Here is a 23,029-nt window from a genome sequence, read left to right as displayed (position 1 = left end):
TGATCTGTATTGATCCGTGGCTCTGCTGTTGATTGATCCGGTCTCCTCGTGACCTCTGACCCCAGACTGCCGCCAAATACGACCCGCGGAAGCGACCCGGAAGTTGTCATCAGTTAGCAGCTAGCAGCTAGCAGCTAGCAGCACAGCTCCGCACTGAGCCGCAGCTCCTTATTGATCAGTATTGATCATTGATCAGTTGTATTGATCATTGATCAGTTCTCCGGTCGCTGAGAGGCGGCTTCTGCCCGCGCGACGTGTCCGTTCTCACTTCCGGTTCGGTCCAGTTCGACTCGGTGAGTTTCTGTTGTTTTTAGCGCCGTTAGCATTAGCATTAGCATTAGCATTAGCACGCAGTGAAGACAGCTAACTGATCAGACTGATCGATGCCTGGTCACCATGGTAACCTCAGGTCTAACTGTCGTCAGGGTTACGGTAACGGTTCACCTGTCACCAGGTTAAATCACCATGGTAACATGCTGAACTCCTCTGGTCTGTTTTATTCATTTATTTTACTGTTGACAAATATAATACAGACATATTATGGGGTGGTGGGTGTTGATCAGCAGATCTAACACACAGGACCTACAGGTTACCATGACAACCAGTGTCAGGTTGAGTTAATAGGATAACTAAAGTGTGTGTGCGTGTGTGTGTGTGTGTGTGTCTCTGTGTGTGTGTGTGTGTGTGCAGCAGCATCTCTGTGTGTGTGTGTGCGTGCAGCAGCATCAGTGTGTGTGTGTGTGTGTGTGTGTGTGTGCGTGCATCAGTGTGTGTGTGTGTGTGTGTGTGTCTCTGTGTGTGTGTGTGTGTGTGTGTGTGTGCGTGCAGCAGCATCAGTGTGTGTGTGTGTGTGTCTCTCTGTGTGTGTGTGTGTGTGTGTGTGTGTGTGTGCGTGCAGCAGCAGCATGTGTGAGGAACAGACCGTCTCTCTGGTCGACGTCCTGGAGGAAGACGAGGAGTTGGAGGAAGAAGCTTCGGCCGTTTTGGCGGGAAGCGACTCGGACCACTGCTCCTACCCTCAGGTACTACATATTACTACTACTACTACTACTACTATACCACTGCTCCTACCCTCAGGTACTACTATACTACTACTACTACTACTACTACTACTATACCACTGCTCCTACCCTCAGGTACTACTATAGTAGTACTACTACTACTACTAACCCTCTACTATAGTAAACACACAGTATGGTACCGGATACTTCCTGGTACTATACTGTGTAGTTTGTTTACATCAGTATCAGAGAAACTAGTCGTGTTTATCATAATAACAGATTAATGTTTATATTCTAATCTATTGATCAGCTGATCATCGATCTGTGTGTGTGTGTGTCTCTGTGTGTGTGTGTGTGTGTCTCTGTGTGTCTGTGTGTGTCTGTGTGTGTGTGTGTGTGTGTGTGTGTGTGTGTGTGCAGGGCTACGTGAAGCGTCAGGCGCTCTACGCCTGCAGCACCTGCACGCCGAAGGGCGGCGAAGCGGCCGGCGTGTGTTTGGCGTGTTCGTACAAATGTCACGAAGGTCACGACCTGTTTGAACTCTACACCAAGAGGTGAGTGTAACACACCGATCAATACAGAATCAATACAGGATCAATACAGAATCAATACAGGATCAATACAGGATCAATACAGGATCAATACAGGATCAATACAGAATCAATACAGGATCAATACAGAATCAATACAGGATCAATACAGAATCAATACAGGATCAATACTGGATCAATACAGAATCAATACAGGATCAATACTGGATCAATACAGGATCAATACAGAATCAATACAGGATCAATACAGAATCAATACTGGATCAATACAGAATCAATACAGGATCAATACAGAATCAATACTGGATCAATACTGGATCAATACAGGATCAATACAGAATCAATACAGGATCAATACTGGATCAATACAGGATCAATACTGGATCAATACAGGATCAATACAGTATCAATACTGGATCAATACAGGATCAATACTGGATCAATACAGGATCAATACAGGATCAATACAGAATCAATACTGGATCAATACAGGATCAATACAGGATCAATACAGAATCAATACTGGATCAATACAGGATCAATACAGGATCAATACAGAATCAATACAGGATCAATACTGGATCAATACAGGATCAATACTGGATCAATACAGGATCAATACAGTATCAATACTGGATCAATACAGGATCAATACTGGATCAATACAGGATCAATACAGTATCAATACAGAATCAATACAGAATCAATACAGGATCAATACAGATAATACAGTATCAATACTCGATCAATACAGGATCAATACAGAATCAATACTGGATCAATACAGAATCAATACTGGATCAATACAGGATCAATACAGAATCAATACAGGATCAATACAGGATCAATACTGGATCAATACAGGATCAATACAGTATCAATACTGGATCAATACAGGATCAATACTGGATCAATACAGGATCAATACAGTATCAATACAGAATCAATACAGGATCAATACAGAATCAATACAGATAATACAGTATCAATACTCGATCAATACAGGATCAATACAGAATCAATACTGGATCAATACAGGATCAATACAGGATCAATACAGATAATACAGTATCAATACTCGATCAATACAGAATCAATACAGGATCAATACAGATAATACAGTATCAATACAGGATCAATACAGGATCAATACAGAATCAATACTGGATCAATACAGGATCAATACAGGATCAATACAGTATCAATACTTGGTCAATACAGGATCAATACAGAATCAATACTGGATCAATACAGAATCAATACTGGATCAATACTGGATCAATACAGGATCAATACAGGATCAATACAGAATCAATACTGGATCAATACAGGATCAATACAGGATCAATACAGGATCAATACAGAATCAATACAGTACCAATACAGTGATCAATACTGGATCAATACAGGATCAATACTGGATCAATACAGAATCAATACAGGATCAATACAGAATCAATACAGGATCAATACAGGATCAATACAGGATCAATACAGGATCAATACAGAATCAATACTCGATCAATACAGAATCAATACAGGATCAATACAGATAATACAGTATCAATACTCGATCAATACAGAATCAATACAGGATCAATACAGAATCAATACAGGATCAATACTGGATCAATACTGGATCAATACAGAATCAATACAGAATCAGTACAGTACCAATACAGTGATCAATAGTGGATCAATACAGCATCAATACGATGATGTGAAGGTTTAAACAACATAGCCATATAAAGACTCTATAAAGAAGACGCTGCATCGACTGCTGGGCCAGGCAGGTGACCAGCAGGTGACCAGCAGGTTACCAGCAGGTGACCAGCAGGTTACCAGCAGGTGACCAGCAGGTTACCAGCAGGTTACCAGCAGGTAACCAGCAGGTTACCAGCAGGTTACCAGCAGGTGACCAGCAGGTGACCAGCAGGTTAGAACAGAAACCAGACGAGTTCCTCTCTAAGCCCATAGGGTTAGTAGACCCTGATCTACTACAGGGTTAGTAGACCCTGATCTACTACAGGGTTAGTAGACCCTGATCTACTACAGGGTTAGTAGACCCTGATCTACTATAGGGTTAGTAGACCCTGATCTACTACAGGGTTAGTAGACCCTGATCTACTATAGGGTTAGTAGACCCTGATCTACTACAGGGTTAGTAGACCCTGATCTACTACAGGGTTAGTAGACCCTGATCTACTACAGGGTTAGTAGACCCTGATCTACTATAGGGTTAGTAGACCCTGATCTACTACAGGGTTAGTAGACCCTGATCTACTATAGGGTTAGTAGACCCTGATCTACTACAGGGTTAGTAGACCCTGATCTACTACAGGGTTAGTAGACCCTGATCTACTATAGGGTTAGTAGACCCTGATCTACTACAGGGTTAGTAGACCCTGATCTACTATAGGGTTAGTAGACCCTGATCTACTATAGGGTTATTAGACCCTGATCTACTACAGGGTTAGTAGACCCTGATCTACTATAGCGTTAGTAGACCCTGATCTACTATAGGGTTAGTAGACCCTGATCTACTACAGGGTTAGTAGACCCTGATCTACTACAGGGTTAGTAGACCCTGATCTACTACAGGGTTAGTAGACCCTGATCTACTACAGGGTTAGTAGACCCTGATCTACTACAGGGTTAGTAGACCCTGATCTACTATAGCGTTAGTAGACCCTGATCTACTATAGGGTTAGTAGACCCTGATCTACTATAGCGTTAGTAGACCCTGATCTACTATAGGGTTATTAGACCCTGATCTACTATAGCGTTAGTAGACCCTGATCTACTACAGGGTTAGTAGACCCTGATCTACTATAGCGTTAGTAGACCCTGATCTACTACAGGGTTAGTAGACCCTGATCTACTATAGGGTTAGTAGACCCTGATCTACTATAGCGTTAGTAGACCCTGATCTACTATAGGGTTAGTAGACCCTGATCTACTACAGGGTTAGTAGACCCTGATCTACTATAGGGTTAGTAGACCCTGATCTACTACAGGGTTAGTAGACCCTGATCTACTACAGGGTTAGTAGACCCTGATCTACCACAGGGTTAGTAGACCCTGATCTACTACAGGGTTAGTAGACCCTGATCTACTACAGGGTTAGTAGACCCTGATCTACTACAGGGTTAGTAGACCCTGATCTACTATAGGGTTAGTAGACCCTGATCTACTACAGGGTTATAGTCCAGGCAAAATAGCGTTTTACGACAGACTAATTGTCACAGAATGTTTTTCACCATACATCATTTCTATGAGGTGTCTAGAACAACATACTAAAAGTCCTAAGAAATCCTAGTTGGGGAAATATGTTTAATTCTCATCATTATTTACCTTATAAAGTCTATGGTGCTGACAACAATACACCCCAATGGGGCTATTGTTTTCCTTTACTCCTACCACAATGAAACTTTACATAATGAAAGTATCCATGAAATGTAACATTTTTTGTATTACAAGTTTCCTGGAAAATTAATTTGAATATGCAAATGAGCCTCACACTAATCAAATATGCCCAAAATACACCCGAATAGGCTTCTTTTTTTCCTTTACTCCTACCACAATGAAACTTTACACAATGAAAATAGACATTAAAAGTAACATTTTTTGTATTACAAGTTTCTTGGGAAATGAATTTGAATATGCAAATGAGCAATACACTAATGGAATACTGTACGGCCAAAATACACCCGAAAAGACGTATTTTCTTCCTTTACTCCTACCACAATCACACTAAAAGTATACATGAAAAGTAACGTTTCTGTATTTCAAGTTTCTTGGAAAATTAATTTTAAATATGTAAATGAGCTCAATACTAATTGACTTATGGTCAAGAAGACATAAAGCCACAAGCAGCAACAGGGGCCAAATAACTAACACATTCATGTCCATTCAATAAGTTAACCTATGCACTGAGTGCTGTCACTTGCCACACTTGACTTATGCATACACACATGTCACTTGCCACACTTAAAAGACCGATATTGACCTTAAGAATTAATTACACAGTCTTGTCTCCAGTTGCTTTCTAAATTCTTTTTTTTTTATTAGCGAACAAGCCTTACCTAACGACTTTCCTCCCAGTTTGCAGAGAACATCAGAAGAAAGTCAGAATTCATCAAAGTCGTTTCAACGACTGTATGTGATGTTATATTAAATATGCTGTTATGTTCAACAACATATGAGCGGGACTAAGAACTAAGTTATTTGGCCCCTGTTTTTGCTGCTTGCAGCTTTATGGCTTCTTGACCATAAGTCAATTAGTGTTGAGCTCATTTACATATTTAAAATTAATTTTCCAAGAAACTTGAAATACAGAAATGTTACTTTTCATGTATACTTTTATTGTGTGAAGTGTGATTGTAGTAGGAGTAAAGGAAAAAAAGAAGCCTGTTCGGGTGTATTTTGGGCATATTTGATTAGTGTATTGCTCATTTGCATATTCAAATTAATTTTCCAGGAAACTTGTAATACAAAAAATGTTACATTTCATGGATACTTTCATCATGTAAAGTTTCATTGTGATAGGAGTAAAGGAAAAAAATAGCCCCATTGGGGTGTATTGTTGTCAGCACCATAGACTTTATACAGTAAATAATGATGAGAATTAAACATATTTCCCCAACTAGGATTTCTTAGGACTTTTAGTATGTTGTTCTAGACACCTCATAGAAATGATGGATGGTGAAAAACCTTCTGTGACAATTAGTTCTATTTTTGGGTCCAAAATGAGGTAAATTGCCTGGACTATTAGTAGACCCTGATCTACTACAGGGTTAGTAGACCCTGATCTACTATAGGGTTAGTAGACCCTGATCTACTACAGGGTTAGTAGACCCTGATCTACTACAGGGTTAGTAGACCCTGATCTACTACAGGGTTAGTAGACCCTGATCTACTACAGGGTTAGTAGACCCTGATCTACCACAGGGTTAGTAGACCCTGATCTACCACAGGGTTAGTAGACCCTGATCTACTACAGGGTTAGTAGACCCTGATCTACTACAGGGTTAGTAGACCCTGATCTACTACAGGGTTAGTAGACCCTGATCTACTATAGGGTTAGTAGACCCTGATCTACTACAGGGTTAGTAGACCCTGATCTACTACAGGGTTAGTAGACCCTGATCTACTACAGGGTTAGTAGACCCTGATCTACTACAGGGTTAGTAGACCCTGATCTACTACAGGGTTAGTAGACCCTGATCTACTACAGGGTTAGTAGACCCTGATCTACTACAGGGTTAGTAGACCAGGGCTATTCAATTGGCGGCCCGCGGGCCACATCCGGCCCCGACCCAATGTCCGAGTGGCCCGGCTCGTGGTCCCCCCCCTCCCCCTCAAAAAAAAAAAGACACAGAGGGAAACACGTTTTGCGAGAACTCAAAATCCCTACTGCAGTTCAGACAGTGAATGCACCACTCAACGCAGCCTAGCAACACGCCACCCACCCACCCAGTCAGAGTGTTGTTCTGGAAGTTACCGGTAGAACGGAGGCTCGGTCGGTCAGCTGCTCTCCAGAAACGCAGCGGGAGGCCGAGGCCGAGGCGGCTCTCTGTGGTCCTGTGGTGCTACAGGTCAGAGAGAGACAAGTCTCCCCGTCCGTCCTGGACCGACGGACCTCACGCTCCCCACCGGGCCACTGGCGCTGGGGCACCACACGGTGTTTGTGGAGAGCAGCTGACCGACCCTCAGCTCCCATCAGACAACTATAAACCTACTCCACCAGTCTCTCCTTTCAGTCACAGTCAGTACGTTTACATGACACTTGAAAAAACCGAATTATTGCCTTAATCCGACTCTAACTGGACAACTGAAGTGCAGGTAAACACCTTAGTCCGACTGAAATCAGAGTTGAGAACTCCCATTAAGACACCCAGATAATGTGATTGGAATTAGATTTTCTCCATCATGTAAACACCTTAGTCGGAGTAGAACTGGACAATGCATGTGTTCATGCTCCACAACAGTAGAGACGGCACCAAGTGGAGCAGAGAAGCCGCCCGAACCCCGCAAAGTAAAGAAAAAAACCAATATCAGCACTGATTCAATGCATTTCACACAGCGCCACCAGCAATATTCAGTTTTTTAGGAGGTGACAGAGAAGTCAACAGGACGGGGGGGGGGGGGGGAACAACAGGTGACACCATGAGGGGGCGATGGACCCGTCAGTTATTCAGTTTCTCAGTTGCATGTATATTGAGACAAGGACAGAAGTCTGACTTGACGCCAAAATCTGATTTTGAGCCGAGCTGGATGAAGCTCTGCATGTAAACGTACTGACCGTCCACGCAGTGACAGCACGCCACGCTCCGCTGTCCTTCTCTTTTTTCTTTTTGAGGGAATGAAGTAACCAATAATTTAATTTTAACGCAACTAAATACTTGCAATGGAATCAGAACAGTAACTTGATTAGGATAGCTAGGCTACTTTTCAAAGAAATAATCCGTAATCAAATACTGTCCCAGGCTGTGTTGTAAATCACCCCCTATCACGGATGTAGTGCACTATATAGTGTGTTCGCCGTTTTGTAGTGTTGTTCGAATTCTCCGCGATTAATTTCATCCACTATGTAGTGGATGACAAAACACCCACAATGCACCGCAACATTGAGTGAACAAGCGATGTACACTACTTTCTACTCCCGTATCCCACAATGCAATGCGGTCGTGTTTTGCCAGAGAAGAAGAGGAAGCTAATTAGCATGTTAGCTACGATTTATTTAGGCAATTTACCAAAAAAACTCCTCAGACATATTTGCCTTGGCTCCGTTTGCCTGAGCAGCAGGAGTTGGGCAGCAGCATCCCAACATTAACAGGCAGCATTAACCCATTTAGGCCTAAAACGCCTGGAAAAAATGCCTGTAAAACCTAAGGACGATTTTAAAATAACCCCCTAAAACCTGAAGTTTTTCTGGAAATTCAACATAAGTGTCAACGCCTACTAAATAATTGATTTCTCAGGCTCTGTAGCAGATAGAAATGAAATTCAAAAAGTATTTGAGAGCTTATACCTGTGGCTTTCATGAGAAGTTGAGTTTATTTGTCCAAACCTTCAATAAAGTTTTTTAAAAAATCAACAAACTCAGCAAATTGAGAAAAAAAGGCTTTTTCGCCTTTATTGAACAGGAGAGTTGACAGGAAATGGCAGTGAGAACCATAGCCTCAACACATGGGGCTAAACACTGCCCCAAGCAGCACTATTTTCAATCAAAAATGTAAAAAAATAAAGTGTCAGTACAAGAATAAGTGCCTGGGATTGGGCAGTGAGGTAGTTCAGGAACCAGCACATTTTCCAGAGCTTGTCATCTCTGTTCACATCTGCTGCCTGGTTGTTCTGGAGGTGTAGATACCTGAAAAAATATAGACACAGGTAAGCTACCTTGGATGAAAGCATAATATAAAACATAATATTCATATAAAACATAATATTTATATATTCATATAAAACATAATATTCATAATTCTCATGTGTTGTGACTATGTGACATGTAGGCTACTGTCTATATTGTAAATTACATTGGACTGCAAGCTACTGTTTACAGTTGAATAAAAATCCTATGCATAATAGGCCTACCATCTATATTGAAATTACATTGGACTGTAAGATAACGTTACTGTTTATACTAGTACTGTATGTGATGATGACTGAATAAAAATCCTATGCATAATACGAATACATGCCCATTAGCAAGATGTAAACATGATACAACATAGGAAGAAAGACATACGGTAGCTCTCATTAGCCTACTGTAATAATAATAAACAATAATAAATACCTCCATCGGTGATCGGTGTTGCATCTGCAGGTGACTTTCGCCCCTGGGGTGCGGTTGAATCGCCTTCGAGGATTACGTTAGGGTGGTAATTATTCGTCCTACTCGGTTTCAAAACCTACAAAATCATCGTCCTCATCTTCGTCGTCTAAAAACATATTCTTCGTCCATAAATACCGGTCAATTGGTTCCAAGGGTTCAAAGTCCGGATCAGCAATAAAAATGAGTGAATAGTTTTCATCAAGATCGCTTTTTTCACTCACTTCGGAGCTCCCTCCGTCTTCCGCCATGATTTCAAAGTTTTTTTTTTTTTTTTTTAAAGTCCCATGTGGCATTGCGACGCTCCTACGTGTATTCTGATGCATTTCATTGGCCAAGAGACCGGAAATAGGCGGAAAAAACTACAAAGACTACAAAATGACGTATCCGCTTTCCCGGTTTGAAAGGTAGAATGACGCAACAGCGCCCCCGGTTTTAATGGTAGAAATGCGGTAATGCTGTCCCGGTCTAAATGGGTTAAATCAATCTAATAAAGAAACTGTAGTAGAATATGTAGTAAATACGATCTGACGAGCTAAGCTAATAGCCACAGAGCCGCTAACGGCTCACGGTCGGGACACAAAACAGCAGTTTACCAAACCAAACTTCCGATATTTCAACAGTTTATTGTAGAGTAACACAACCACACAGAATCACATCCTCAAATGTTCCCGCAAGGGTCTGGTTTTTATTATTTTATTTTTATGTGTCCGGTTTGTTTCATACGTCCATGGTTTGTTTACATGATTCTCGGCGCGTCTGCTTCTGTAGCAGCAGTAGGCTAACATGCTAACATGCTAACACGCTAACACCTGGAGCATCAGCTGACGCAACCACGTCCAGAAAATTACCGTCTAGTGTCCGAATTCTCCTCCCGTCGTTCCCTACATCGTGTACATGATGTAGTGGATAGTGAGTGAGTGAGTGAGTGAGTGAGTGGATGATTTCGAACACAGCCCCAGAGTAATTTGCCCCAAACGGCTTTTTGCTCCTTGTTTTTCACCAATCAAAATATGTTAGAAAAGAAATCTTTGTTCATCTTTAGGCCTAATTTTAAGACTAGGCTACATTTAGTGATTTACATAATACAACAACTTTATATGTCTATGGGGCTCACTATCCAGTCAGACATCCCATAATACAACAACTTTATATGTCTATGGGGCTCACTATCCAGTCAGACATCCCATAATACAACAACTTTATATGTCTATGGGGCTCACTATCCAGTCAGACATCCCATAATACAACAACTTCATATGTCTATGGGGCTCACTATCCAGTCAGACATCCCATAATACAACAACTTTATATGTCTATGTTAAACAACGTTAATATTTAAATGAACTTCTTCTTCTGTGGTGTTGTACAGGAACTTCCGCTGTGACTGTGGAAACAGGAAGTTCCCTGAGCTGCAGTGTCACCTACATCCTGTGAGTTCACACACACACACACACAGAGACACACACACACACACACACACACACACACACACACACACACAGAGACACACAGAGACACACACACACACACACACACACAGAGACACACACACACACACACACACACAGAGACACACACACACACACACACACACACACACACACACACAGAGACACACACACACACACACACACACACACAGAGACACACACACACACACACACACACACACAGAGACACACACACACACACACACAAGGGTTAGGGTCACGTTCATAGACATGTATACAGGGTCACAGGTATAGTACAGCTGTACTACAGCTGTAGTACTACAGGTGTACTAGGTGTGTACAGGTTAGGGCTGCACGATTATGGCCAAAATGATCATCACGATTATTTTTGTCGATATTGAAATCACGATTATTAATCAGGATTATACATTATGTTAGATAAAACATGTTTTTATTGCACTTTCTATTTGAAACAAACAATAGGCTAAGTGAACAAGGCTTTCAGTTCAAAATAAAACGTAAAATAAAAATAAATAATAGCCTAAAATAAAATTTACCCAAGACAAAGGGCTAGCGAAAAATAAATGCCATTGCAGAGTGCAGAGGTGTCATTCTGTACAGTAGCGTACAGATACTTGTGTAAAAAACAAAAAATAAATCTGGTAGAAGTAGCTGCTGATTCAACTCCTTTACTCAAATAAAAGTAAGAAAGTACAGGCTCTGAAATGTAATTTCAAAGTAGCTATAGGTAAAACTTAATTTTTGCCATCAATGATACACAGAGATGTGTGGGCAAGAGTCTGTCTAGCATGGACCAAAGCACAGCACGGGTGGTTCAGCAGCAATTTGGAACGAATTAAAAACATTTAATGAACAGACCAAGTGTTTTCACACAGGCAGCGTCCAGCAGGTCGGCCAGGCTCAACTGTGCTGCCACCAAAACGGCCATAGATCGCCGTTACCGGCCGTTATGATCACGGTCGGAACGTTTTATTTACACGACGTATGTAATTAACACCAGAACGGCCGCGTGGGGTGACGGGGTCTCGGTCCAGCTTCGAGACCACCCCACAGCCCGACCTCCATCCGATCCAGAGCGAGACGGCGACAGTAGACAGCCTGAGGTGCTGACTGACCAGACACAGACACACGTCATGTCTACATCATACCTGCAAACTAGTCGCCTTTCGGCTATAATCGCCGTTTTTCTGGTCAACTGGGTCGTTTACGTGAATCGTGCAGAACCGGGGAGTTTTTCAAAAGGGGGGGGGGGGGGGGGTGATAGAGTCTCGATAAACATATCGGACAGCTTTTATTTTGAAACGACACGCGGGAAGTTATGTGATGTATCGGTGGAACGCAGAAAACTATGATGACAGGCGCCTTGGATAAGCGTGTGTGTGTGCATCGGGGCCATTCAGCTGTAGCGTCTTTTGCTCACATACTTTCAATGTGGGCGCGAGTTATGCACGCGGCGCGCCGCACATTCGCCGTGCTTGTTTTTTCATGCACGTTCGCGGCACACAGCTCCATACCTGCTTCTACCGCTGGTGTTCTGTCAGACCGGTTCTGCTCCGTTTGAAAGGCGAAGGAAGAACGGATGTGGAAAGACGTGATACACACTCATTTTATGTGCTGTGATTTTCAACCCCCAGGCTACATACAATGCTGTGAAAAAGTATTTTCCCCTTCCTGATTTCTTACTCAAACTTGTTATTAGTCATCAAACAACTTTTAATAGCCTAGACAAAGATGACCGAAGTACGGTAAATATAAAATGCACTTTTTAAATTATGATTTCATTTATTAAGGGGAAAAAAGCTATGCAAACCTACCTGATCCTATGTGAAAAAGTAATTGCCCCCTCTTGTTAAATCATGAACTAACTTTGATAAACCTTTTTATTTTTTTTGGAAAGCTGGTTCAATTTCACTCTCACATCCAGGCTCCAGTGATCCATGGTGAGAGCCTTTATCCACTAATGGAGAAAGCTTGGAACAGTGGTGAAAACCTTCCCAAGATGGCTGCCCCATCAAAATATTATACAAATAAATAAAAACATTGTGTGACAAATCTGCAAAAAAGTAAGAAATCAGGAAAGGGGCAAATACTTTTTCACAGCACTGTATTTAATGGAGGGGGGACAATACCTGATATTCTCAGCTGTAAACAGTAGGCTAAATATAATCATAGAAAGCTGAAAGCCACAGGTCATGTGGTCATCCAAACTGATGCATCATTTTTAGTCAAATAATGTGAACATTTTCTGCAGCTGACCCCACCTGATTGAGGTGTACTTTTTCTCTCAAAGCTGTCTTTTTAATGAGAGATTTGCTCTCTGTTTAACTGGGAACGCTCCAAAAAGCATAACTTGCATATTAAAATCACAAAAATTTTCTCCAGGGGGGGGGGGGGTTGGTTTGGTTTTTCGGACCTTGTCACCTTTTTTACTCTCTGGAGTTTGCAGGTCTGCTACATACTGTCACCGTCTGCTGCCGACATCGTCTCACTCTCACGTCAGAGTGAGATCCATACAGTCTGAGTGAGACGTAACACCGGGCGCAGAAGGTGACACGGTACAGCAGCATCTGACTGACCAGCCGGGACACACACTGGACTGTAAACAACATGTAAAGGGAGGATGCGCTGCTTGTTAGTTAGGCAGCTTCATGGAGCCCTGACCTCTCCTTCGCCCCCTGGTGGTTGGCGGACTATTGGTTGAGAAAGCGCTTGATTTGATGCAGCACAGCCCGTTTTTTTACATGTTAATAATCGTGACGATCATCTTAATTTAATCGTGGCAGCCAAAATCGTGATCGTGATTAAAATTCGATTAATTGTGCAGCCCTAGTACAGGTGTCATGACGTTGTGTTTGTTTCAGGACAAAGATGACAACAACTCTCTGAATAAATACAGTCACAACTTCTTTGGACTTTACTGCACCTGCAGCCGACCGTACCCGGACCCCCAAGACCAGGTGAGACCCCCTAGACCAGGTGAGACCCCCTAGACCAGGTGAGACCCCCTAGACCAGGTGAGACCACCTAGACCAGGTGAGACCCCCTAGACCAGGTGAGACCCCCTAGACCAGGTGAGACCACCTAGACCAGGTGAGACCCCCAAGACCAGGTGAGACCCCCTAGACCAGGTGAGACCCCCTAGACCAGGTGAGACCCCCTAGACCAGGTGAGACCCCCTAGACCAGGTGAGACCCCCTAGACCAGGTGAGACCACCTAGACCAGGTGAGACCCCCTAGATCAGGTGAGACCACCTAGACCAGGTGAGACCACCTAGACCAGGTGAGACCCCCTAGATCAGGTGAGACCACCTAGACCAGGTGAGACCCCCTAGATCAGGTGAGACCACCTAGACCAGGTGAGACCCCCTAGATCAGGTGAGACCACCTAGACCAGGTGAGACCACCTAGACCAGGTGAGACCCCCTAGACCAGGTGAGACCCCCTAGACCAGGTGAGACCACCTAGACCAGGTGAGACCACCTAGACCAGGTGAGACCACCTAGACCAGGTGAGACCCCCTAGACCAGGTGAGAACCCCTAGACCAGGTGAGACCACCTAGACCAGGTGAGACCCCCTAGACCAGGTGAGACCACCTAGACCTGGTCTCAGGTCTCAGGTCTAGGGTCTAGAGTTAACGCTAGACGCTAGACCCTCACCTGAGACCTGAGACTCACCTGACCTTCTGTCTGTCTCTGTGTCTGTCTGTGGTTGTTTTCAACCCTAGACCTGGTCTACGGTCTAGGGTCTAGAGTTAACCCTAAACCCTAGACTCTAGACCCTCACCTGAGACCTGAGACTCACCTGACCACTTCTGTCTCTGTGTGTGGTTGTTTTCATGGCAGGTGGAGGACGAGATGATCCAGTGTGTGGTGTGTGAGGACTGGCTGCACGGCCGGGTGAGTCCCCTGTAGACCAGGACCAGGTGTAGACCAGGACCAGGTGTAGACCAGGACCAGGTGTAGACCAGGACCATGTGTAGCCTGAACCTCACCTGTTCAGCTATATAAATGTTATATAAATGTAATCTATTACTATTATTATCATTGTTGTGTGCTGCAGCACCTGGGCCGTGCGGCCCCAGACTGCGTGGAGCTGCAGGAGATGATCTGTGAGTCGTGTATGAACAAACACTCGTTCCTCTGGACCTACGCCGCTCACCTGGCAGGTAACCAATCAGCTGACACTTCCTGTGTGAGCTACTTCCTGTGTGAGCTACTTCCTGTGTGAGCTACTTCCTGTGTGAGCTACTTCCTGTGTGAGCTACTTCCTGTGTGAGCTACTTCCTGTGTGTGAGCTACTTCCTGTGTGAGCTACTTCCTGGTTGTGAGCTACTTCCTGTGTGTGAGCTACTTCCTGTGTGAGCTACTTCCTGTGTGTGAGCTACTTCCTGTGTGAGCTACTTCCTGTGTGAGCTACTTCCTGTGTGAGCTACTTCCTGTGTGAGCTACTTCCTGTGTGTGAGCTACTTCCTGTGTGAGCTACTTCCTGTGTGTGAGCTACTTCCTGGTTGTGAGCTACTTCCTGTGTGAGCTACTTGTCACTACCCGATTTGCATCGCTGCCCGATTTGTGTAAATACTGGTCTGTGCATGTGCAGACCAGTATGTCAGTCTGTTTAACTGACATGTTGTAGCACCGTGGACGTCCGTCATAAGACAGCCGTGTTGTGGTTAGTAGGGGTGTGTATTGGCAAGGACCTCACGATACGATACGTATCACGATACTTGGGTCACGATACGATATATTGCGATATATTGCGATATCCAAATTGTGCGATATATTGCGATATTACATAGTTCACTGAAAAACTAAGAATGTATTATGCATCTTAAAATCCGAGTTGTAGGCCTATATTTACATTGAAATGAAAGTAGTAATTCATCACCAAATGAAAACTTTGTTAACATCTGTGTTTTCTAATAAGACAAACTTCTCAGTCTGTTTACCTCACTTCAATCTTTTGTATTGATGCAAAATGGGCAAATATATGCCATCTGACAAATTGTTTGTATTTCATACTAGTTCAAATTAATTAAATACAAACATGTAGATTGCTGCACTCCTACAAGTAAAAAATAAAATTAAATATGTAGTTTTACATTTAAATAAAAATGTTAAATTGAAAATGAAATAACCTTATTATCTGAGACTGACATAACCTGCTGTATATTTACACTCCTGCGCTTTCACGTCCTGTCTAGCAATAAAGGCTGCAGTCACACAGACTGCAGTCACACACAGACACTGGCAGTGAGAGACACTCGTCCGTCACACAAACACAACAAACAGCTGTGGATTTCCCCGTGTGCTGAGCAGTGAGCGGAACCTACCACGGCATCTCGCACCACAACAACACCAGCTCCCGTTAGCTTAGCGGCTAGCGGAGCCTGTCGGCTCTACAGTCTATGGTCAGCTCTGTAGCATTAGCTCCTCCAGCTGGGCTGCAGCGCTCGCGGTGCTCCGGTTCTACCTGGTTTCCGTGACAACGTGAACACAGCGGCTCCTCCGCTACGCTGAGAAGCTGTGAACAGTCTGCAGTAATCCGTGTTGTTGACGAGGGAGCGGACGCTTGGTGGCATGAGTGCAGGCGCTGTTAGCGTGTGTGGATTAGCATGTAGCTCGGCACAGACGCAGCCTGGCTTGCCCCATTTAGGTGATCTGACAAGCCGCCTGAGGTGACGCCTCAGTGGGGTTGCACCAGGTGCAGCCCCGGTCTCTCCTGGTCCTCCACGGCGTAGAAAGCCGAGCTCATCCAGCACACTGCACTGGGGTTTGCTTTGCTACGGAGGAGTATCAGTCGGTGTCGGTCGCACTGTGGCACATTCTACACTTTATAAACCTGTGATTAAAACAATGATGGGGCTTTCCTGATCTCTTCCTCTGATGCCCCCAACAACGCCATCTACTGGGCTGAACAAGCAACTACTACTTTAGTACCAAAAAAAATAAATTCACCTTTTTTTTCCATCTCAATTTATATAATAAAATATCGATACTTGGCGTCCTTGTATCGATACAGTATCGCCGTTCAAAATATCGCGATATTGTGCCGTATCGATATTTTCTTACACCCCTAGTGGTTAGTTGTGATTGTTTGTGGTTGTCATGGTGATGAGGCCGGCGAGAAAAGACAAGAGTAAAGGCAAGGCAAGGCAGTTTTATTTGTATAGCCCGTTTTTACCAACAGTTTGCCTCAAATGGCTTTACATCCCATCATAACAACATCCTCTGTCCTTAGACCCTCACATCCACTGAGGAAAAACTCCATGGAAAACCCTTTAACAGGGAAAACTGGATGGCAGACTGGTTCATAGAGGACAGACCAGCTTAATGGAGGACTGGATGGTAGACTGGTTCATAGAGAGGACAGACCAGCTTAATGGAGGACTGGATGGCAGACTGGTTCATAGAGGACAGACCAGCTTAATGGAGGACTGGATGGCAGACTGGTTCATAGAGGACAGACCAGCTTAATGGAGGACTGGATGGCAGACTGGTTCATAGGAAGAGAGGACAGACCAGCTTAATGGAGGACTGGATGGCAGACTGGTTCATAGGAAGAGAGGGCAGACCAGCTTAATGGGAGGACTGGATGGCAGACTGTACGCAAATCGGGCAGCGCCCTAATGAAGTTTGTCCAAGTCACAGATCGGGTAGCGATGCAAAACGGGTAGTGACACAACTTCCTGGTTGTCAGCTACTTCCTGGTTGAGCTACTTCCTGGTTGTCAGCTACTTCCTGGTTGAGCTACTTCCTGTGTGTGAGCTACTTCCTGGGCTGTGTTCGAAATCATCCACTCACTCACTCACTCCCTATCCACTACATCATGTATATGATATAGTGGACTACATCATGTACACGATGTAGGGAACGACGGGAGGAGAATTCGGACACTAGACGGTAATTTTCTGGACGTGGTTGCGTCAGCTGATGCGCCAGGTGTTAGCGTGTTAGCGTGTTAGCCTACTGCTGTGACGGAAGCAGACGCGCCGAGAATCATGTAAACAAACCATGGATGTATGAAACAAACCGGACACATAAAAATAAAATAATAAAAACCAGACCCTTGCGGGAACATTTTAGGATGTTATTCTGTGTGGTTGTGTTACTCGGACAATAAGCTGTTGAAATATCGGAAGTTTGATTTGGTAAACTGCTGTTGTGCGTCCCGACCGTGAGCCGTTAGCGGCTCTGTGGCTATTAGCTTAGCTCGTCAGATCGTATTTACTACATATTCTACTACAGTTTCTTTATCAGATTGATGTAATGCTGCCTGTTAATGTTGGGATGCTGCTGCCCAACTCCTGCTGCTCAGGCAAACGGAGCGAAGGCAAATACGTCTGAGGAGTTTTTTTGGTAAATTGCCTAAATAAATCGTAGCTAACATGCTAATTAGCTTCCTCTTCTTCTCTGGCAAAACGCGACTGCATTGCATTGTGGGATACGGGAGTAGAAAGTAGTGTACATCGCTTGTTCACTCAATTTTGCGGTGCATTGTGGGTGTTTTGTCATCCACTACATAGTGGATGAAATTAATCGCGGAGAATTCAAACAACACTACAAAATGGCGAACACACTATATAGTTAGTGCACTACATCCGTGATAGGGGGTGATTTCGAACACAGCCCTGGTTGAGCTACTTCCTGGTTGTGATCTACTTCCTGGTCAGTTTCAGGTGCAGCAGCGCAGGTGAAGGAGGAAACTGGAGGAAATTCAAACACAGTTCAGAACAAACAAGAACAGGTGAGAGGATGAAACTGGACACGTCTGTGTTACCATAGTAACCAAAGGCTGCGTTCCGATCCACAGTTTACTCCCTACTCCCTGCTCCCTACTCCCTACTCCCTATTCCCTACTCCCTATTCCCTACTCCCTATTCCCTATACTCCCTACTCCCTATTCCCTATACTCCCTACTCCCTATACTCCCTACTCCCTATTCCCTATACTCCCTACTCCCTATACTCCCTACTCCCTACTCCCTATACTCCCTACTCCCTATTCCCTATACTCCCTACTCCCTACTCCCTATACTCCCTACTCCCTATACTCCCTACTCCCTATACTCCCTACTCCCTACTCCCTATACTCCCTACTCCCTATTCCCTATACTCCCTACTCCCTATACTCCCTATACTCCCTGCTCCCTACTCCCTATTCCCTATACTCCCTATTCCCTACTCCCTATTCCCGACTCCCTATTCCCTATTCCCTATACTCCCTATTCCCTATACTCCCTATACTCCCTATACTCCCTGCTCCCTATTCCCTATACTCCCTACTCCCTATTCCCGACTCCCTATTCCCTATTCCCTATACTCCCTACTCCCTATACTCCCTACTCCCTATACTCCCTATTCCCTACTCCCTATTCCCGACTCCCTATTTCCTATTCCCTATACTCCCTACTCCCTATTCCCTATACTCCCTACTCCCTATACTCCCTATACTCCCTACTCCCTATTCCCTATACTCCCTACTCCCTATTCCCTATACTCCCTACTCCCTATTCCCTATACTCCCTACTCCCCCTACTCCCTATTCCCTATACTCCCTACTCCCTATTCCCTATACTCCCCACTCCCTATTCCCTATACTCCCTACTCCCTATTCCCTATACTCCCTACTCCCTATTCCCTATACTCCCTATACTCCCTGCTCCCTACTCCCTATTCCCTATACTCCCTACTCCCTATTCCCTATACTCCCTATTCCCTATACTCCCTACTCCCTATTCCCTATACTCCCTATACTCCCTACTCCCTATTCCCTATACTCCCTATTCCCTATACTCCCTACTCCCTATACTCCCTACTCCCTACTCCCTATACTCCCTACTCCCTATTCCCTATACTCCCTACTCCCTGCTCCCTACTCCCTACTCCCTATACTCCCTACTCCCTATTCCCTATACTCCCTACTCCCTATACTCCCTACTCCCTATACTCCCTACTCCCTATACTCCCTACTCCCTATTCCCTATACTCCCTACTCCCTATACTCCCTACTCCCTATACTCCCTACTCCCTACTCCCTATACTCCCTACTCCCTATACTCCCTACTCCCTACTCCCTATACTCCCTACTCCCTACTCCCTGCACAGGTAATCTGCCGTAGGAAACTTCACTTAACCGATATAACACCAATCAGAACACCCTGCAACGTCACAGCTGTTTCCGGTCGAGTTTAAAAATAAAGTTTTTAAGTTTCAAAATGTTTCATGCCACTATCACCGTTTAGACAGATCTGAAATGAATGAGAAACATTACTATTTCTGTGTGCACAAGCAAAGCAGTTTTGTGTTGCAATGCGTGGAGTATTAAGCTGTGTCCCAATTCAGGGGCTGCATCCTTCGGAGGCTGCATTTGAAGGCCGATGACGTCACAGCGCTGTGTGAAGGCTGTCTTGTCCCAATTCGTCCAAATTCGAAGGCTCCTCCAGATGCGTCCTCCTTTCCCCTGCATTCGAAGGATGCACCGCTAGTATCCTTCGCGGCCTCCCGTATCCCAAGATGCTTTGCTGCACCGTTGTTGTTATTAGCAACCTAGCCGTTAGCTATCGAACGTAGCAGCTCTGTGCTGTAGCCACGGTAACCCGGCTCTGTGCTGTAGCCATGGTAACCCGGCTCTGCGGCTCGGAGGTGTGGCTGCCCGCTGCTGAGCTCTGCTCTGCTCTGGCTGCACAGGTGAGGAGCAGAGGCAAAGCATCCGAGTGTGACAACTTTTAATAAGAAAGCTATGAAAACACATTACTCTGCTCTTTATTCTCTATTCACTTAATAGCCTGAAGCCCCCCCCCCCCCCTGGCTGCTGTTCAATGGTTTGTTTATTAGTATATTAATGATAACTGCCCTTGTATTGATTCTACTTCTTTAAAAAAAAAAAAAAAAAAGTGAGGGGCGGAGGAGCGGTAGAGCCGTTGCAGGCGCCATTTTTAAATGTTTAACGTCCGGCCGTTGTTTACGTTAGGGCGTTGTTTACGTTAGGGCGTTGTTTACGTTGGGATCAGGAAATGCTCTGAAGGCTAGACCGTCCCATTTACCGACGGTTGATGCGGAGGCGGAGGAGCCTCCGAAGCCGTTGCCCCCGGAGACCGCGTAGGCTGGGTCCTCCGAAGGCTGCAGCCCCTGAATTGGGACACAGCTTTAGTTAAAGTACTAGTTAAAGTACTAACCTGTGTAACGAACACGACCGCTGCAGGTTGATGATGTCATCGAGCCCAGCAGCAAGCGGAGCCGCGAGGGGGCGGAGCCTCGGAGCCATGAGGGGGCGGAGCCTCGGACTGAGGGGGCGGAGCCTCTGAGCCATGAGGGGGCGGAGCCTCGGACTGAGGGGGCGGAGCCTAGCTGCAGACTGAAGGAGCTGCAGGCGATTGGTGGGAGCACTGTCCAATCAGGAGCCGTGTTCTGGCCGTCGTCGTGGCGATCTAGACTCTGCTGCTGCAGCGCCTGCAAGGTAACTGAGCTCCAATAGAAGCAGGAAGTAACGTCGCCATGGGAACTCAACTCTGAAAGTCTCCCTGTGAGTGAACGGATGATAAAACTCTGTTACGGTTCATGAAGAGAAACCAGCAGTTTGTTGTAAAACTGTTGTAGAATAAAACTCCTTAGAGTCCGTAACCATAGAGACTCACGGTGGCGTAGTGACGTCACCATGGCGACCACATGGCGTCCTTCCTTTCCCGTGTCCGTTGGTGACACCAGATCTGTAGTCACACTAAATACATTCTTCTGTTGCCGTGACAACAAACTGCTGGTTTCTCTTCATGAACCGTAACAGAGTTTTATCATCTGTTCACTCACATGGAGACGGTACTTCCTGCTTCCGCTTCGGCTCTGGTGTTGTCACGGTGACCGTGGAGGCTCTGATGTTGTCACGGTGACCCGTCCTGTCCCCTGTGTCCTAGGATCGCCTGTCCGAGTCCGGCCTGTGCTTCCTGCTGGACGACAGCGACACGGTCGTCGCCTACGAGACCAGAGGGAAGAACAACGAGCAGCAACGAGACGGACCAGGAGGAAGAGACCCGCTGATGTCGGCTCTCGACAACCTGAACCGCGTTCAGCAGCTGGAGATCATCCACGGTCAGTACTACCAGGACTACTGCAGTACTACACGTACTACTACATGGATGTACTACTGCAGTACTACTACATTAATACTACATGTACTTGTAGGTGTGTTACCTTGTTTGTGTGTTTTCTTCAGGCTACAACGACATGAAGACGGAGCTGAAGGACTTCCTGCAGAGGTTCGCTGCTGAAGGAAAAGTGAGTTTCACCTGAACGTGACCTTTGACCTTTGACCCTGAACGTGACCTTTGACCTGTGAGCTGATGACCTTTGACCCTGAACGTGACCTTTGACCCTGAACGTGACCTTTGACCTGTGAGCTGATGACCTTTGACCTTTGCCAGGTGGTTACCCCCGACGACATCCGTCAGTTCTTCGAGCAGCAGCAGAGCAGGAAGAGACGGCGAGACGACGCCTTCTCCTGCACCTGACGACCTGACGACCTCTGACATCACTTCCTGTGGACCAGCTGATTGGACGTCAACACCTGTTTGTTTCCTTTTTAATGAAAAACAATAAAAACAATAAAAACAAACCAGCTGTAGTGATGTCATCGTGTTCCTGTGATGTCATGGTGATGTCATGATGATGTGATGATGATGTGATGATGATGTCATGATGATGTCATGCTCAACAGCAGGATTAAAATCGCCAAATGCGGGTAAAAATAAGTTTTGGCGAGTAAAGTGATGAGGTCACTATAATATATATAATATAACTGTCGTCATAGAAACATGTAACTGTCGTCATGGAAACAGGACCGTGAAGCTACAGGAGTTTTACCTCGTTCCTCCGTGATTCAACATTTAAGAAAACGTGAACGTAGTTTTCTGCCGTAACGTTTTGTTCCGTCGGTCGGCGAGCGACGTTAAAGCGACGTCAGCTGGTCACGTGTTCATGTGGCGACACATGGCGACGGTGAGGGTACGGTTACCAGGGTTACCAGGGTTACCAGGGTTACCAGGGTTACCAGGGTGGGTTGTACGTCACATTCAACCCTTCACACACATTCATCGGGGGGCAAGTGTGGGTTCAGTGTCTTGCCCAAGGAATCGAACCACCGATCGACCGTCCGGTTGGTGGACGAGCCGCTCCACTG

At 45.0% G+C, this 23,029-nt stretch overlaps 1 protein-coding gene across 1 annotated transcript; it reads left to right on the top strand.

Moving 5' to 3' along the window:
• The first annotated feature begins 180 nt into the window (after window positions 1-180).
• On the top strand, window positions 181-22,414 carry ubr7 (ubiquitin protein ligase E3 component n-recognin 7). Its single transcript, XM_085771181.1, has 12 exons — window positions 181-293; window positions 899-1,022; window positions 1,422-1,555; window positions 10,759-10,819; window positions 13,723-13,818; window positions 14,705-14,758; window positions 14,922-15,027; window positions 18,538-18,605; window positions 21,062-21,316; window positions 21,768-21,942; window positions 22,067-22,128; window positions 22,275-22,414. The coding sequence occupies exons 2-12, from the start codon at window positions 906-908 to the stop codon at window positions 22,359-22,361; spliced, it is 1,215 nt and encodes a 404-aa protein (XP_085627307.1). The 5' UTR covers window positions 181-293; window positions 899-905; the 3' UTR covers window positions 22,362-22,414.
• Window positions 22,415-23,029: the final 615 nt, after the last annotated feature.

Source organism: Trachurus japonicus, chromosome 24 (genome assembly GCF_045865225.1).
Source record: "Trachurus japonicus isolate A0001 chromosome 24, Traja_1.0".
NCBI lineage: Eukaryota > Metazoa > Chordata > Actinopteri > Carangiformes > Carangidae > Trachurus > Trachurus japonicus.
The sequence above is the reverse complement of the archived record's forward strand: the minus strand, read 5'-3'. Positions and strand labels throughout refer to the sequence as shown.

Coding starts and splice junctions, on each gene's coding strand:
- ubr7 (XM_085771181.1), top strand. CDS start 906: ATGTGTGAGGAACAGACCGTCTCTCTGGTCGACGTCCTGGAGGAAGAC. Junction 18,606..21,061: donor TTCAGAACAAACAAGAACAG/GTGAGAGGATGA, acceptor CGACCGCTGCAG/GTTGATGATGTCATCGAGCC. Junction 21,317..21,767: donor GCTGCTGCAGCGCCTGCAAG/GTAACTGAGCTC, acceptor CCTGTGTCCTAG/GATCGCCTGTCCGAGTCCGG.